The following is an 18,637-nucleotide window of genomic DNA, read 5'->3' on the forward strand; positions in this document are numbered from 1 at the left end:
TCTGTGCGGTCTCTCCTGGTGTCCCCCACATTCTAAAAAGTTGCAATGTCTCTCCTGCGTCAAGAAGTGGCCATTTTTAAGTCTTTTGCCCCACGCCCCTTCTTGCCTTTGGCCCCACTGGATTGGAACACCCCTCCCCGAGAGCTTTTCCAAACAGGAATGTGCCCTCCCCGCACTGGAAGAGAGTCTGTGCCCCCGCCTAGTGCTACAGCTTGACTTCGGGGACAAGGGGAGGCACCCCAAAAGTTGAGGGATCGACGCAGATGGCAGGAAGGGCAACCCACACCCACCACGCCCACCACCAGCCCCCTTGTCCGACGTGGCTGGCAAAGGGAGAACGTCTCAGAGGGAAGCGTTGTGTGTCTGCGCACGCACATGCGCGCGCGCGCGCACACACACACACACACACACACACACAGCCATCGTACAGCAAGGAGACTTCATTAAAAAAGATAATCCGGTCAACCTGCCGCCTCGAGATAAACAACCGGTGCCTCGCTCTCCATTTCCACGGACTGATCCGTCACTCCCCCGGTTTCCTTGTCAGCGTGGAGCAACTGCGCTGCACCAGCACCATCAGGATTATCCGACTGCTCCTCGCAAGCCTTTTTATTAACAGAAAGAAGCCAGCGCATCTCTCTCTCCCTTGGCTCAGGGCAGGGAAAGCGGCAACCAGGACGAGGCGTTAAAAGGCATTACCTGACGGCCAGCATCTCTCTCCCACGGGATCATGTTCGGATTAAAACCCCTGCGCAAATAAAGAGTGCGCTTATTCCCCAAGCCATGTAGACCAGATGGAGGGCGGGGGAGAGGGAGGGAGGGAGCGTCCTTCCGGCTTTTCCTGTCCTGGACATTACACACTGTGGTGAAAAATTGGAGTAACAGGATTTATTTTATTTATTTATTTTGCGATTTATAACCTGCCTTTTTCCTACAAAGGGCTCAAGGCAGCTTACATCATTCTCCTCCTTCATCTTATCCCCACAACAACCACCCTGTGAGGTAGGCTGGGCTGAGAGTCCGTGACTGGCCCAGAGTCACCCAGTTGGCTCCATGGCTGAGCGGGGACTCGAACCCAAATCGCCTGAGTCCCAGTCCCGTGCTCTTAACCACGACGCCACACTGGCTCTCAGGATGAAATGCAGCTGCCGGTCCAGAGATCTTGTTGGGCCGGGGGGCAGCGAGGGGTGCGCGGGGCTCCCATGCTGCGAGAGCGGCCCCCAGCCCACCTGTCCCATCACTCAGTTGGGACGTCCCCAAGAACAGCCCAGCTGAGCATTCAGACGGTGGCCGACCTGGGATGTTGACAAGGAGGACGAAGACCTCCTGTTCTGGCACCTGGTACTCTGAGGTACGCTGCCCCTGGACAAGGATGGCTGACTTAATTCTCGTGGCCAGCATCCCCTGAGGGATTCCTCCTCCTGCAGGGATTTCCCTGCTCTCTTTTCCAGCCATCCCTGGGGCTGCTGGCTTAGCTGGGGCACCACTGGGTCATCCGGTGGCCCAGATCCGAATCCTGCAGCCACAGGGAGTGGGACTCGAAGGCCACGCTCCCCACCTCCCAGCAGGCCTGGGAAGCACAGTGGCAGACACCCCGGATCGCGGAGGGGAAAGGGGGGCCTGCCGGAGAGCGGGGAGGGGAGGTGCAGGGCTTCTGGCAACCCCCCTGCATCCCAGCCGCCTCCCCCACCCCTCCTGGGGCTTCACCCATTTGGTCGCTCACGTGCCACGTGGGGTGGGGGGCACCTCAGCGTGGCAGAGGATTCCAGGGGGTGTCCGACCAGCCGGGGGGCTCCTGAGGGGACCCCAGCCTGCACACCCCCACCCGCGCCAAGCGTGGTGCACTAGGCCAGCCGGGGCCGCTCTTTCGCCAAGCCGTGGGGCGGGCGGAGGGTGCGTTGGCTGGGGGGCGCTCTCCCTCCCCCCTCTCCTCTGGTCCGCACAAGAGCACCACTTCCTGGTCCTGAACGTTGTGCGGCTGGGCAGGGCAGCGGAGAGCAGAGGAGAGGAGAGGAGAGGAGAGGAGAGGAGGAATGGCGGGCACTGAGGAGGTCGTGGGATCGGATCGCACGTCGCCGTGGCATCCTGCCTGCCGGAGCTCTGAGGCAGGGCAGGCGGCGGGGGGCAGGGGGGCAGTGCGATGGACCCCTTTCGAGCGTGGCTGTTCTCTGGGATCTGCGGCCAGGCGTCACCAGACTCGGGCCCTGCAGCAAGGGAGGCCAACGCCGAGGCCTGGGGCCGGCAACCTTTGCCACTCCAAGAGCCATTTGGACCCGTTTCCCACACAGAAGAAAACGCCGGGAGCCCAAAACCATTTTGACCTCTAAAATGAAGGTAACGCTGCATGTATTGCTTTTTACCTTAATGCTATGGATATCTTCATTATGATTTAGCTGCAGCTCTTGTTCAGTCACTAAAAGCTGTTTTTTTAAAACTTACATTATAAACTAGTAGGACTCCTTTCATATATTTTGAATAGGAGAACCGCTTCCTGAAGAGTCAAAGTCAGTGCTAAAGGGCTGCATGCATTAAACTGCAAACCCCGTAAGTTTGTCAGCAGTAAAAGCAAATGAAGCCACCCACGTACTATTAAACGTTTGGTTTTCTTCAGAAGCTTTTCTTTTCTTCGATTTATCCATGGTTGGCCGGGGGGGGGGGGGGGTGCAGGAGCTCAGTAAATCGGTGTGGGTCTACAGAGCTTTGAGCAGATCAGCGGCTGTGCCGGCGCTTGTTCTGAGCGACGGAGCCGCAGCAGAGGGGTTCAAGAGCCACGTGCGGCTCCGGAGCCGCGGGTTGCCGACCCCTGGGCTAGGCTCTGCATCACCACAGAGGGACGTCTGCACCAGCGCTCATTTTCCATGATCCTCACTCCTTGACACAGGGAACACTTAGACCACCGTGTCACATTGGAAAGTTTATTTGGCCACCTCTTCCTGACAAAGGCCACCTATTTTCAAGCCTTCATCGAGTCTTAAGGCCTAGAAACTTGACCTGCATTTTTGAAAGAAGCACGAGCCTAATGAAGTTGAATTTGCTGCCCAGCAGAATAGCTGCGGGTGACCAGCCCCATTTGTGGCTTCAACTGAAAGCCAGTTTCAACCCTTCTCTGCAGCAGATTAGAGTTTCCCCCCATTTCCAGCTCTCTGTTGAGTTGGGACACGGAATTGCACTGACCTGACCCTGGAGACCTTCTGTGCCAGAGAGACGCCGTCTCAGGCACGTGGGCGAGAGAGGCAGGCAGGTCTGCTGAGCCTCCCCGTCCCGGCCTGGCTTGCCACATGGCTTTGGAAGCTGCGCATCTCTTCCCCACATCCCTGTGGGAAGAGAAGCGGGAGCAAGCTTGTGCGAACGGTGGGGAGAGGGCATTTTCCCACCATGGGTTCCCACCCATGGAGGAAGTGCCAGGAGCCGGAGGGAAGGAATGCGCCCCTCGGCCCCACTCAGATGAGAGGCCACGCTCCACGGTCGTGGTCCAGGCAGCAACCTCGACATTTTGAGGGGGAGGGGAAGGACTGCCCCCTTCAGCGGCCTCCAAGAGGGCAAGCACAGCAGGGCCTGCGGATCCGTTTCTCTCTCCTCCGTGGAGAGGCAGCTATGGAGAGAGGCCGCTCGACCAGCTCGCCAGCCCAGTTTCCCCAGGTGGCAAGTTCCATTGTCGTGCTGCTTCGACAGCCAGGAAATTCTTCCTGGTACCCAGCCTAAATCTGTTTCTTTCAGATACTTGTGGAGAGCTATCAGATCCCTGCTCAGTGTCCTCTTCCCGAGGCTGAACGCGCCCAGTTCTCCGAATCCTTCCTCAAAGGGCTTTGCCTCCAGTCCCCGAATCATCCTCGTTGCCCTCCTCTGCACCCTTTCTGGCTGCTCTGCATCTTTTAAAAACTTAGGCGCCCAGACACGGACACAGGACTCCAGGCGAGCTCCGACGCGTGCCGAGTACAGTGCAACCAGCGCTTAACATGTTTGGGAAGTGAGGCTTGTTCCAATGCAGCCCAAAAGAGCATCTGCCCTTTTGCAGCCGCATCACATCGTTGGCTCATCTTTAGCTTGTGACCTGCCATGACCTCAAGACCCTTCTCCTTTGCAATGTTGTTTAGCCGCATCTTCCCCATCTTGTAGCACCACCTTTGGTGTCTTGTTGCTCGGTGGAGGACTTGGCCATGGTCCACGCTGAATTCCATTCTGTTGCTCTCTGCCCAGCAGTCTAACCTAGTGAGATCACCCTGGGTCTCATCTCGGTCTTCCAGGGTATTTGCTGTTCCACCCAGCTTTGTGTCATCTGCAGATCTGAGTATCTTTCCTTGCACGTCCTGATCTAAACCATTAATAAAAAATGTGCAAGAGACAGAACCCTGCAGCACCCACTGGTCACCACTGCCCAGTCTGAGAATGTGGCGTTGATGAGGGCTCTTTGAGTCCCCTTTTCCAGCCAAATGCAGAGCCACCCGGTGGTTGTGCTCGCCAGCCCACTTTCTGCTAGCGTGGTGTTCAGGATGCTGTCGGGCGCTTTGTCGAAGGCTTTGCTAAAGTCTAGATAATGTCCACAGCATTCCCACAGTCCATTTGGGAGGTTTAGGTTGTTGTTGTTAGTTGCGAAGTCATGCCCAACCCATTGCAACCCCACGGACAACACTCCTCCAGGCCTTCCTGTCCTCCACCATCCCCCAGAGTCCACCCAAGCCCACTCCCACTGCCCCAGAGACCCCATCCAGCCACCTCATCCTCTGCCCTCCCCTTCTTTTGCCCTCAATCGTTCCCAGCATCAGGGTCTTCTCCAGGGAGTCCTTCCTTCCCATCAGGTGGCCAAAGGATTTGAGTTTCATCTTCAGCATCTGGCCTTCTAAGGAGCAGTCGGGGTTGATCTCCTCTAGGACTGACCGGTTTGATCGCCTTGCAGTCCAAGGGACTTGCAGGAGTCTCCGCCAGCACCACAATTCAAAGGCCTCAATTCTTCAGCGCTCAGCCTTCCTTATGGTCCAGCTTCCTTTGGGAGGCTACCCAATCCAAAAATGAAATCAGATTAATCTGGCAGGATTTGTTCTCGAGGAATCCATGTTGACTCTACTGATCACTGCATTGATTTCGAGGTGTTTGCAGACAGACTGCTTTATAATCTGCTCTAGAATTTTTCCAGGATTAATATGGGCCTGATTGGTCACTAGTTCCCAGGTTCATCTGTTTTACCTTTCTTTTGAGAGGGACATTATCCCTTCTCCATATATATTTCTAGAAAGAAAGCCAGGAAAACACTGACATGAACTGCAAAGAAGTTTTATTGTCTTATTGGCTGTTTTTACCCCACGACAGGCAGTCCGCAGAAGCGATGGCTGCACCGGACATTCCCCTCCTCCTGGTCGCTTGAGCCAAAACCATAAAGTGGCCTTTGACCCCAAAGTGCTTAAGCCAGGCTGCCTATCAAACACAGCAAAGACTACCTGAAATCACCTGCGAGAGGCCCCGTTGCTGATTCGACGCCACCCGAGAAACAAGCAAGCTTGACAACGGTTCCCCTCTGCGCAGGCACTGTGGGAAAACACTCCTTAAAAAACGCAGGGTCTTCCGGCAGAAGCAGAGGCACGCTCTTTGAATTTTCGGCTTGCGGGAGGGTGAGTAATTTGGAAATGAGTCCCCACGAAGGAAGGGGCCAGTCCGTTCCTCTCCTGCTGCGGGAGAGCCAAGCCAAGACCTGCCACTTCAAGCAGCTGAAAGCGTGTCAAGAAAGGAAGCCCAGCAGAGTCTTAAATCGGGGTCTGAGCTTCCCAGGAGGCAGAGAAGGCGGCAGCTGCGCTAGGCCTCCTCGTAGCACAGGGGTGAGGAGCCGGACAACAAAGAGAGCAAGTCCTGGCCCGAAAGTCCGTCAGATGTGACGGCCTCGCCACAATGTCCTCACTGGGAGAGGGGCAAAAGTCTGCTCTAGCTCAAGGCAGATTGTGAGCAGATTGTGGTGTGAAGGGTCTAGTCCTCGTATTAATACCTCGTCCTAGGTATTAAGGTTCTAGTCCTCGTGAAGGAGCTTGCTGACACAAGCGGGTGCTAGAGTTGAAAAAAAATAATGAAAGGAGGATAGACTGCTCATTACAGCTAAGAAAACCAACAGCCCAATGAAAACCAGAGGCGCACACGGAGTGAGAAAAAAGGAAATCCTAGGCAGCTGCAGATCAACTAAAACCAGACTTGATGTGTCTCTGGACTCGACATTCAAAGGCAGCCTTGCCCCACTGCCCCCAGAAGGGTTGAACTAGAACTCCCATCACCCCTAGGCATGCTGGCTGAGGATGATGGGAACTGCAGTCCAGCACAACGAGAGGGGGCTGGGTTGGGGGACGGCTGCAGCAGGGGTCGCTGCCCACCTGCAACGGGACACACGAGGAACACGGCCGGTTCGGGGAACCCGCAGGTCTGTGGAGAGCTTCAGAACGCACGGACCGATCCGGCCCGAAATGCCGCTCCCGCCCGAGACCAGGCTGCCTGGCGGGCGGCGCCGTTCCTGCCAGGCCCGGCCTCCCACGTCGCGCGGGGTCCGTCAGTCCAGCCTCTTCACCATGTAGGGGCCTTCCAGCTCGTAGCCAATCTTGCGGTAGTAGTCCCGGGTGCCCACACCTGCAAGCAAGCGCCGGAGAGAGAGACCGTCAGTGGAGGCGCCACTCGGGCCGGTCTTCCCACGGATGGGACGCCCCCAATTGATTCTTCCCCCGTGGCCATGGGAGACCCTCCTCGCCTCCAGGCACCCACAAACCCACAACGCCGAGGCATGCACCTGCTGCAGGGGGTCTCACTGTGAGGGTGCTGACACCCACACCCACGAGGCGCTGAGGGAGGCCTGGCTTGCGCGCTGTGGCTGGCAGGCGGGGGCCCCCCCAAAACGTGGACGTCGCCTTTCCGCCTCCCCGAAGCAACCAAACTTTCCTGCTCGGCTGCTTCACAACAGCCTCGCTCTCGTTTCTGGCTGGGACGGTGTAGGAACCACAGGCAAGCAAAGCCCCTGCTGCAGAAACCGGATCCAGCGCCACGGCCGCCCGGAGGGGGCCGCCCAGAATCCGCCCCCCGGCCGCAGCACAGCTGCAGCCTCATTACTGATGGGCTCCAGCCTCCGCAAGACACTTGACCTGTGCCTTACCTCTGCTCCCCAGGATGAGTGGCTACCGTGGCAACAATTAAACGGCCGCACTGAAGGGGAGCCGACTGGGGAGGCAATTGGTCTCCATGAAGTCTCGCTCCCCTTCCGCCACCCCTTCGCGAGCCCACGGAGGAGGGCTGAGCCATCAGGGGGAAAGTGACAAAACCCATTCCATCCATGTTCCACTGGTTGCCGGAAGCCTTTCGTTCCACTCTCCTCGCACCACTAGAACCTGATTTTGCACAAATAAGTTCAGACGTGCAAATTTGCACTCCTAAAAAATGAGCACCCTCCCCCGCAAATGCAGGTGCCGAAAAACGCCTGTTTTCCTGATTTATCCTATGGGGGAAACACACATTTTGGATCACTGTTCTTAATATTTTATATTCTCCTGTGGCTACAATCTATGGAATGTGCTCCCCAGAGAGGTCCGCCTGGTGCCGTCATTTCTTTTTCGGCGCCAGGCAAAGACCTTTTTATTCAAACGCTATTTTAATTGCTAATATAATTTTTCGGGCCAGGTCGACTCATATTGTTTTATACTGCTCTTATTTATTTATTATTGTGAGCCGCCCCGAGGCTTCGGCGAATGGGGCGGTACAGAAGCCTTCCAAATAAATAAATAAGTTGTGCAATATTATACACTTTGAAAAAAAAGGGATCAAACAATCAGGGATTCCACACAACCTGGGAAATTTGGCCTGCTGCAGAATCCACAGGTCAGATTCTTCGAAATCTGAACTCTGTGGCGGATTCCTCTGAGATCCCCACTCACAACCAAGAACTATTCTTGGCTCTGGTAAGAAAATGCTGCAGGCTATTGCGAGGGCCAGTGTGTTGAGATGGCTGCTGTGCAGGGCTGGACTCGGGCGGTCTGGGTTCCAGCCCCTGCTCAGCCACGGAGCCCGCTGGGTGGCTTTGGCCAGTGCCCCCCCCTCAGCCCACAGCGTGGTTGTCGTGAGGATCACAGGGAGCTACGGAGGTGCCTCGGGTCGTTCACAAGAGGACACTATTAGGCCGATACCGGATTTTTGCAAAACAAAGCAAGGCGCTGCGGCCTTAATTTACAGGTGCAAGCTTAAACCGCCGTCGCTGCAGATCTGGCTTCCCTCTTTCTCTGCTGCCGTCCTTGACAGCCCCGGCCTCCCGCCGAGCTGCTTGGTACAGAGACGCGGCGCCGTTAATGAAGGATTGCTGCCTCTCTGGGAGATCAATGAGATGCAGTCGCTTCATCTGCAGGGCCCGGGCTGGCCTCCGATGGCTTCCCAGGGCACACACAGAAGCCCAGCAGAGACCCCAACGTGGCGCCGATCACGTCCTGCGCCCCAAAGCCTGCGTGAGCTGCAGTGAGCAGGCGCCAGGGGAGAACCGACAGGCATCCTCTGCCGCAGCCCCACGGAACCGACTGCCGGGGTGGAGTAGAAAGCCCGGCGTGAACTGTGGGCAACGGCAAAGCCTCCCCCGTACGTTTCCTTCCCCAGCTCACACAATCTTTGCATGCCTGACAAGCCGGCTCCTTCTCTCTCCGCAGTGGTACCAGAGGCACCAAGCTAGCAATTCCACCGGTTGTGTGTCTGGCCGGTGCAGGGCTCCCGGGAGACCCTTCCAGGGTGGGGAACCGACCATGGTCCCTGCAGGGATCTCCCCGAGCGATGGGGAGCCACAGGGGGGAGCACCGCTGGGTGGGAGCTCACCTGCGCCGCATGCAGAAGGCCTGAGCGTCAGTCCCCGGCACTCCGGTTACCACGCAGGGCTCACAAGGCAGGGGGCCAAACTAAATGCCGCCGTGTTGCTGATTTGACCTGATCTGGATCTCCCCACCCAGCAGCTTCAGGGGATGATCCTGCTGGTCCGGGTGTCATGGGAGAGCGGGGAAACGTGCCCCTTGCTCCAGAGCAGGCGTCCTTCCGGACACCTCCATCATGTCTCCTCTTACTCTCCTTCCTCTGCGCCGAACAACCACAGGGGCCGGAACCTCTCCTCCCGGGAAGCTGCTCCAGCCCCCGGAGGTCAGACTAGATGGCCCGGGAGACCCTTCTGACTCGCTCAGTTTCTGTGTTTCTACGATCTTTGTCCCACGCTTTGTGCTGTGGGAAGACATCTTTCCTTTTCTCTGCCCTGAATCTCCCACCCTTCGACGCTGTGCATTTATCCTGGGACGGTCCGACGAAAGCCTTCTGCGCCACCCACAAAGCCGCTGCCAGTCAGAGAGAGCAGTGTTGGCCTGGGTGGGGCACTCGCTGTGTGCTTCCTGGGCCCGCGTGTGGCGGGGCTGCTGCGGACAGTTCTTGCTCGGACTACAGGGGAAGGACGCTGCCTGAACAGGCCACGTTGGGCCAGAGCAAAGCACGGCCGCTGCTCCAGGGGGCGTGGAGTCTGCGGAATCCCCGAAGCACGGGGGGCTTTGGCTCCGACGAGAAGCAAGCTGCCCGCTCCGTCCTGCAGGGCACCAATCCGCAACTCCGCTCAGGAACTCAAGCGAGGCCCACGTGCTGCTCCAGGTCTCTGTTTGTGGACCGGAGTTGCAGCAAGAACGCGCTGGTGGAACGCCAGGATGCATCGCCTCCTCTGCCGCAGACTGGCCCGCGCATCACGGCCGGTTCAGAAACGGGTGCTTCTGGCATGCAAGGGCAGGCGAGCGCGTGGTCCGCCCTCTTGCCATGGGTCGTGATTAGGATTAGTATAATTTTCATGTTTCTGCCCTCCTGCAGCAGAGTCTCTTTGGCTGGTTTGCACAACTCATAAAGACGGATGATAACGAGACAATGAACAGTAAAAAAGTGTTGAATTGGGACACCCATCATTCCCAGCCAGCACGGCCGAGGGTGGCGAAGGCCGCCCTGGCCCGATGCTTTGCTCTGCGTTTCCACGGAAGGGGATCACGGAAGTGCCGGGGGCTTGGTCGTCACCTGTTCCTGGGGACCAGACCCCCTCCCCTCCCGGCGCCTCAGCTGCAGTGCGTGTTCAGCCGTGCAACTTTTCTGGCCTGTGTCCATGTTAATTTTCTACTTGACGGCACACAAATCGAAATCTGGTCTGGGGAAAGCTGATCATCCTGCTCCTAGGTAATTAATTCATAGTGCAGATGGGCAGCGCTTCAACGCACCCCCACCCCACCTCGCCCCGGAGGCAAGACGTCACCAAAGGAAGGTGGGGAACTCTTGGAAGTGCCCCCCCTCCCCCAAACGCGCGCGCACGCTCTCCAGTCGATGGACACCCTTTGAGGACCCACGAAAAAGCGCACTGAGCCGTTCGCAGAACACATGGGAACATCCCTACGCTCCAAGAGGGTGCATGCCGGGGTCTCCCTTCCATCGAGCTGCGTCGGCAACGGCCGCCCCGCTCTACCTTGGCCATTCATTTTCTGGCGTAACCCCATGAAGGTCTACTCTGAATTAAGCAACAACAGTGATTCAGGGTTTGGAGACACTGCCCTGTGAGGAGACTGAGAGAACTGGGCATGTTCAGCCTTGAGAAGAGAAGACTGAGGGGGGACACGGCATCCCTCTAGAAGGACCTCCAAGGCTCTCACAAAGAGGAAGGCCAAGATCTCTCCTTGCTGATCCCAGAGTGTGGGACATGGAATAATGAAGTCAATCTGCGACAGCCCAGATTAAGGCTGGACATCAGGAAAAGCTTCCGCTTCCTCACTGTCAGAGCAAAAGGGCAGTGGGACCAGCTGCCCGGAGAGGTGGGTGGCTCTCACACCAGAGACATTCAGGGCGAAACCGGGCAGCCCTCTGAGTGGGGTGGTGTGAACCGGTGTCCTGTAACAGCAGGGGGCTGGACCCGATGGCCTTCATGGCCCCTTCCAACTCTTCTGTTCTATGATTCTATGATTAACTTCATGTGTAGCTTTTTTGCCCCCCGAAGCCGTGCCCCCCCCCCCCATCCCCTGCTGCTGGGCATCACCAGGGCAAATGTGAGGAGGGCAGAGCTCCGAGGAGTTCACTGCCTTCATGCAGGATTTGCTAGAAGGGGAAGCAGGCGCTGCAGGCCTTCAGATACTGCTGACCTCTAAAACCCACCTTTAAAAAAAATAAAGCAGCTCATAACAAGCCCCAAACCGAGGCAGTTCAGAGCCACAGGGAGGTGGCTGGAGGTGGCATTCTGACGGCAAGGCTGGAACCGCAGCTCTGACCCCTTTGCTCTGCCTCACAGCCTTTCTTTGCGAATTTGTTTGCTGCCTTTCAGGACAAGACTCCCGGGGTGAAAGGTGGTGAAAAATGCAAAAGCGAGCCAAACACAGCAGCAAAGCAGAGTCTGGCATGAGGCAGCGGCCTAGAAGTGTGCAAAGGGGCTATTCTCGCCCTCTCGCCTTCAACGACCCTTTGAGAGTTACAGACTCTCAGCCCAGCCTACCTCACAGGGTTGTTGTTGTGGGGACAAGATGGAGGAGGAGATGTAAGCTGCCTTGAGCCCTTTGTAGGAAAAAGGCAGGATATAAATTGAACAAACAAACAAACAAACAAAGAACCCGCCCAGGACCACTGGCATGTGGTGGGAATAACAGCACGAACAAAGAGGTCAGTGAATGATATTGGTTTGGAGATGCTGAAGAGAAGGGAGCTGCCCCAGCAGGAAACAACCAGAGACGCGCCAGCTCTCGCGTGCCGCCAGAAATGCCAGCTCTGGTCCAGAAACACCTGGCCTGCTCAACGACTTGGCCTCCAGCTCCCACGATCCCCGAACTCGGGTGCTGCTGGGTCAGCCCAGGTGGAGCTGGAGGCCACGGCACCTGGGGGGCCACAGGGCAGCTGCCCCAGCGCAGGCCTGTCCGGGCTGGTCCCGCGGGAACGCTGGCGAGGTGCCGGAAGCATCCAGAAGCTCTCCGACACCCGGCGCCCGAGCGCCTTACATGCCATGTTTCCCGCCCTCTTTTGGGGTCATCTCCCTCTCCTTGCCGCCCTCACAACAAGCCTGTGAGGCAGGCCAGCCTGGCCCAAGGGATCTGGCGAGCTCTGCGGCCAAGCAGGGACCGGAGCCGGGGTCTCCCCAGTCCTGGCCCAGGGCTCTGCCCAGCACCCCACACAGCCCGGGGAGCTTGCTCCCCGACCTCCACGCTTACGTTTCGTTCTCCTGGGTTCCAACTCTGGATTTCCACCCTGCCATCCACATATGGGAGCAGAATTCCTACAAGGTCCATGGGCACCTTTCCCTTTTCGAGCTCTGTCCGTGAGAAGCCTGCGGGAAATTTCCAGTGGGGACCTCGGGTGGAGATGCGCCGTTTTGCCCTCTGCAGAGTTTTAAAGACTCGAGAATTGCTGGCGAGCGTGGCTCCCATCCACGCGCCCCCCCCCCCCCGAATCTTGTATGCCCTCCCACAAGATCCGCCACTTGGAATGGGCCCCAGCTGAGAGAGAGATCTTGTACCTCCTGAGGTACAGCTAAGTTAAGAACTTAAAGCCTGCATGGGGGTTTCTACGGCAAAGCGGCCCACGCTTCTCAGCTCACGCTGGCTCCAGACGGCTTAGATGCTCCTCAAGTGCTTCCTCTTATCTGCTCCTTTTATGGTGCAAATGAGAAACAATTACTGGAAATAACCAGTTCCTTCAAGCATCTTGGAAACAAGCTGAAATGGGGGGCGGGTTGCCAAGCAGAGCCCAGGCAGAGGGTTTTTCGAGCCCAGAAGGGAGCAAAATCTGCAAGAAGTTCTCCTTAGGGGAAACCTCACAGGTGGGGAACGGATGCCGATGAGCACCAAAATCCCTTCTCGGACAGGTGCCCTTCAAGTGTCTTATACCACAGTCCCCAACACCCCCACCCGGCACAGCCAGCACTGCTGGCTGAGGATGGGAGTCGGAGTCACGGAAGGATGGGACAGGCTGTTTCATTGCCTCAGTTCTTCATCTTTCCAACCCCCTTTCCAGTTTGCTTCCGCCCAGTCCCCCACTGGGGCCGGAGAAGCGCGCATGTTTCTGCACATTTTGCTCTCCACATGCGATGCGATGAGCGGCGGGGGGGGGGGCCCCCCAATCCGGGAAACTTGCACCCCAAAAGTACCACCGGCTTCCAAGGGGGTCCCCAGCCGGGGGGGGGGGGGGGGGGGGGGGGGGGGGGGATGACCGGAGCAGTGGGGCAAGGGGGGTCCAGAAGGGTCATGTGTGGACTCGCCTCTGCACATGACACATTTCTGAAAGCTATCTGCACTAACCTATGGATTTGGTGGGCACACACCCTGCCACACACGTTTCTGTAGGCATTTTCCCCTATTAGAAAACTTGGCCACAACATTCAGCGGTGGCGAATCGGGGGACTTTGGGCCAGTCCGTCCCTCTCGGGCTGGCCCACCTCACAGGGCTGTTGCTGTGAGGACGAACTGGAGGGGGACGCCTCGGAAGGCAGCCGGGGCCCCTGACAGGAGGAGGAGAGGTGTGCTACACGCAACAGGAGCCATCCTCATCCTCGCGGGGAGCTCTGCCCCAGGGTGTGGGTGAGCGACCGCCGGCCCCGGGGCGACCCCTCTTGCCCGCCCAAGCCCCCTGTCCCGAGTGGGGAGGGCGGCAGTGGAATCCCCTCGTTATCTCACCAACGGCACGCGGGGAAGTCCCCCCGCCATCTTCGATCACGGGCTGGAGAGAACAAAGGTTCCCCCGGAGAACGGTGGCCCTGCGCCCGCACGGGCCGGATGAGCACGCGTCGGTCATCCCTCCCTCTGCCCTCACGAGGAGCGGAGAGGAGGAGCCTGGGACGTGCCAGAGCACCGGGGCAGGGGGGGGGGGGGGGGGCTCTTCGGCTACGGGGGGATCAAGAGGAGGGAAGCAGAGAATCACCCCACATCCCGTGAAGAACGGGATGTTGCTGTAAGAGGCATCCTGGAAGGGTATGGCATGGATAGTGGAAGAAACTTGGACGGCCTGCAGCTGAAAGAAAAAGCCTCGCTACAGCCCTGGGTGGGCAGCACTCCTTCGAAATTCTGCAGGTTTCTCAACGGCTCGGAGAGGGCTGAGAAGCAGTATCCTGGATGAGGCCGATCCGCCCCTTAGAGGGGGGCAAAACCGGGTCCTAACAGGCAGAAGCCCCTTTCAATGCTAGCCAGGCCTGCAGTGGCCCTGCGGAATTAAAGGAGCAGTGCAGGGAAAGATGGGGAACACGACAAACAGCCAGCCGGCCGGCCGGCGAGCAGAGGAGCCCCGGGCGCTGCACAGCTCTCCCTGCAGGCAATCCACGTGGAAGGCAAGCCCTTCAGCTCCCGGGATGGAGTCTTCTCCGCGGCATGGAAGCGCACGTGCCAAATGGCCGCCGGACTCCCTGCGGAGGCCGCCGAGGCTCCGCTGCACAGATCGCCGCACGCAGCCACTGAACAGGTGCATTTGGCCGCCTGCACCCGAAAGCCAAGATTAGGATTCCTGCTAGCAGGTCAGGGGAGTGCGGGAGTTGCGCTCCTCTGCTGCGGATGCTCGGAGGGGCTCCTGAACATACCCCTCTGCCCCCTGCCGTTTTAAAGCAGGGTCGAGCTTTTCGAAGGCAGGAGTCTATCGGCCACGTTCGTAGGGATAGCAAGGGCCCAGAGGAAGCGGAGTGCCTTCCGCTGCATTTCGCAGGTAACAGCCAGAAAGCACCTGTGCTCTGATGGCTCTTCCAGTGCCCCTCTTCTGAGCCGGGTTCTGGGTTCAGAGGCCTTCAGGGAAGGAATGGGCACAACCCAAAGACCATTTCACGCTCCTTCTGCATACACGCTGGAATGTGTCACCGAAGAAACCCGCTCGGCACGGCCCACGCCGCTCCGTCGGCACTGCCGCCCGCTGGGGAAGAGCGCTCTGAATGCACTTCCGCCCCAGTGTGTGCTCAGAGCGGCAAGCTTAGCCTTGGAGTGAGTCCCTGTGCAGTTTCTTGGCATTCCGGCGCGAGAGCACCGGCCTCCATTTCTTGCCGCGGCTGGATCTAGTCTCAACTGATGTCAGCACGACGTGAGCCCTTTGACTCACAGGTCCCCCCTGCTCCGTCACAGCCGGCATTTTAGCAAATGGGGCACGGGGCAGGCGGAGGGAAGGGCTCTGCTGATTCAGTGCAGCCCCTGAAGTGTGAAAATCGGGGCAGAAACAAAAGGGTTCAGGGGGAACTTGATGAAGCTGGGGCTGGTTTTCTTCTGCCCTTGCAGAAGGCGATGGACTGAAAACAGCAATCCTGCACCCACAAGCGCAAGATCCTCCGGAGGGGGAGAGGCCTCAGCTGCTGAAGACTCTGCCCTCCCTCCACCAAGGGGGAGGGCAGCCAAGCCCAACCATCGCAGCGAGCAAGGCCTCTTAAAGCAGGTGTGCAGAACCGCCAGCTCGCGGGCCTGATGTGGCCCGCAGAGGATTCCCACGTGGCCTGTGGAGGCTCCTTGGTTCCCCAGAAGATCAGGGCCTGCAGAAACACCCCTTGGCAACATTCCCTGCTGTCACCTCTGCTTTCCCATCGGAGACAAAAACAGGGACCCAGGGGACTGGGAACCGCCTTGTGTTGCCCCTGTTGGAATGCGCTGCAGAGCCAGACTCGGCATGGAGAGAGGCAAAACGGGTGGGACAGGATGCCGACCGGAGTGGCCATGGAAGGCTGAGGGGGCAAGCTGCTCCCGGCCTTCAGGCGGGGGGTATCCTCTCCTGGATCGCACGGGCAGAGGCTGGGGAGTTGAAAGCTAGCCTGGGTAGGCCTCCTCAGCAGGCCAGCTCCTCGCACGATGGGTGGGCTTACAGTGGGGGACAGCAAGGGTCAGGGTGACGGGGGAAAGAGCCCTCGTGCCTACAGCTGACTCCCCAGAAAGCTGACTCACCTCTTGCAGCTGTGGCCTGCTATCGCTAAATACCTCTGGGGATCTTCTGCTGTGCCCAGATCCAGCTTCATGATCCGCCTTTCATCTTTGGCAAGCTGGATGCAAAGGCAGAGCAAACCCATGTCGTCTGGGTTTGTGGACTGCCGGCTCCCGGCTGGGAGTCGAGTTCCTGTGTTGCTGGAGGGCACAGCCCGGAGATGCCTGGCCTAAACCGCTCAAACCTTGGGACTTGGGGCTCCGGAAGGTCAGATCCCTGGAATGGGCGCTAGGGAAGCAACACACACGCGTCTGAATTCGTTGCTAGGATGATGTTCGGACTGACTGACTGACAAGCAGTCTTTCCGGCCAAACCAAAGTGCACTCAAGATGGCTGACCAGCCAATCAAGAGCAAAAGGTGAACTCTTGATTAAAGCAGAGCAAATCGAAGAGAGGTGCCGTCAAAGGCAGAGCAAAGAAGGCAGCAGGCCGGCAAGAAGCAAAGCAGCTCTCCTACAATGGCCCCTGGGGTGCTCAGGAGCCTTTCGGGGGCAGACCGGCTTATGCCAAAAGGGAATGGCCTTTGCCTGCTGGCAGAAGGGCAGCCGAGGAGGAGCAGGCCCCACGCCCCTTGGCAGGGAGTTCCACAGCCCGGCAGCGGCCACTCCGAGGGTCCCCCAGTGGCAGCCTCGAAGGAAGGGCCTCCCCAGCGGGCTGAGACCCCGGCAGGCTTCCAGGGGCAAAGGGGCTCTTTCGGGAGCCTGGGCCCAGGCCAGAAAGGGCCTTATCACACAGAACCAACCCTCCGGAGTTTTCCTGGAGATGCACCAGCAGCTGGGGAAGCTGGCAGCCCTGGCAGGGAACCGCGTGGCCCCACCGGGGGCAGGAAGGGGCAGCGCTCCGGGCACCACAAGTTCATCTTGAGACACAGACACTGCACCGCCCAAGACCCTTTCCTGTTTGCTGCTACTTTCCCGAGCTTTGCTTAATTCTTTTACTTGCAGATGCCAAACTCTTATCCCCTAAATATTGGCGGATACAAAGACGAAACGGAGAAGCCCAACGGGGTGGGAACCATTTGCCGTTTGTTTTGTGCTGGAAAAGGAGCCGCTGATAAACCCCGGGCCCCCTTCTTCGGGGACGTGAGCAAGGCAGGCTATTTGTGGATGCAAACACGGGGACGCACGTAAGTCCTTGTGCGGGGGCTGGATCCTGTGAGCTTCCCCAGGCCAAGTCTGACCCGAAGGCTTATCCTCTGTTTCTGGCTTTAGCACAGGGGCTTTCGAGCTCCCTGCAGATCCCTGACTCCCCCTCTGCAAACTGGCCTCCCCCCCTCAGGTCTGCCTAGGCGAAGGTGCAACTGGGAAGGCAAATTTGCCGGTAATACCTGAAATCACGGCGATCTTCCGGGAGCCGTGCTCTTCTCTGGCCACGCGCTCAGCCTCCTCCATGAGCAGCACCCCAAAGCCCTGCAGCAGAGGAAGGAGGACAAAAGCTGGGCTCGTGAGCGCTCTCTCAAAGGGGAGCTTGTAATTTAGGGATTAGTGGATAGAAACATTTCATCCCTCAGAGGCGGCAGAGCTGTGCGGGGGGGGGGGGAGAGGAGGGGGTGCTCTTCAGGGTGACGGGAAAAGAGGAAGCACCACACTGGGAACTAAGAAGGTACTCAAGCTTTTCTGCTGACAAGTGGAAGCGATCTGGACATGCAGCCATTATCAGGGACTGTTCTAGGGCAAACGAACGAGATTTTCTGGCACCCCCAAGACCAACCACTGTACTGCACGATTAAGGGTTCGTGGGCCCACGGTCCTCTCCGGATGCATGCGGCCGTCAGGAGCGCCAGCAGTCCAAGCTGCCTTCACGATGCCGCTGGTTTCACCCCGAGGGCATCACCCCTACGCACTGCGTCGTCCGCCCCTTTGCAGCAACACCTCCCACAACGACGGGCGACGAGGCATCAGGAAGGACGCTGCTGAAGATGCTACTGCAGACGAAGCGATCCACCTCTGCCCTCCGCACCACTTGCTTCCGCTCTGGGGAGGACGGCACCCACCCGAGCCACAGCCCCGTCAGGCCAGTGCATTCGCGGCTGACCCGGAGCACCTTCCCAGCTGCTTCTCGACCTCAGATTCAGGCATGATCTGCCTGGGCTCCTGGGCAGGAGGCCCTGAGGAAGTTCCACCAGGACGTCAGCCGCTCTCGTCCCACCGTCAGCCTGTCCCTGTCACAAACACCGTTTGCTCCATCTCTGGTAACACCTGAGCCTGGGCTAACCCTGCGAGGTCGGCTGGTGGGAGGTGTGAGGCAGATATGAGATGGTCTTGCCTACTGGGCGGGATAAAACTGGAACACATGAACAAACGAACGAACGCGGGAGCTTCTTCACGCAGCGTGCAGCTAACAGTGGAATCTGCCGCCTGGGGAAGTGGCGAGGGCCACCAATCTGGGTGCCCCCATGAATCTGCCCAACTGCCTTCTTCCCAGCAGTGCTGACAGGATTTCCATCACGCTGTCCACCGCCACCCGAGATGCTGTTCTTGTCCGTCACGGCCAGCTCAGTGCTTTTATAGTTTCTTGCTCAGTCACCGCGTCAGCGTCTGCTTGAAGTGTGTACAGAGCACTGGGCTGGATGGGCTTTGTGCTGATCCAGCATGGCGGTTCTTTGCAGGGCTGGAAGGGGCCTGCAAGGCCATTGAGTCCACCCCCTGCTCAACGGAGGGGGGCCTGCCCTGGCCACGGGATCTGCTGCAGGCTGAACATGAGCCAGCAGTGCGATGCGGTGGCCAAGAGG

General features: G+C 58.5%; 1 protein-coding gene across 1 annotated transcript in view; it reads right to left on the minus strand.

Moving 5' to 3' along the window:
• Positions 1-5,252: 5,252 nt before the first annotated feature.
• Positions 5,253-18,637, minus strand: part of ELP3 (elongator acetyltransferase complex subunit 3) — a 76,137-nt gene continuing 62,752 nt past the window's right edge. Inside the window, exons 14-15 of the mRNA XM_044450336.1 lie at positions 17,234-17,315; positions 5,253-6,597 (exon numbers count right to left, since the gene is read on the minus strand). Coding sequence (XP_044306271.1) covers positions 6,521-6,597; positions 17,234-17,315 — 159 coding nt within the window. The 3' untranslated portion in view covers positions 5,253-6,520. The remainder of the gene's footprint in view (positions 6,598-17,233; positions 17,316-18,637) is intronic.

The sequence above is a fragment of the Varanus komodoensis genome, unplaced genomic scaffold (assembly GCF_004798865.1).
Source record: "Varanus komodoensis strain SLA01 unplaced genomic scaffold, ASM479886v1 scaffold64, whole genome shotgun sequence".
Taxonomy (NCBI): Eukaryota; Metazoa; Chordata; class Lepidosauria; order Squamata; family Varanidae; genus Varanus; species Varanus komodoensis.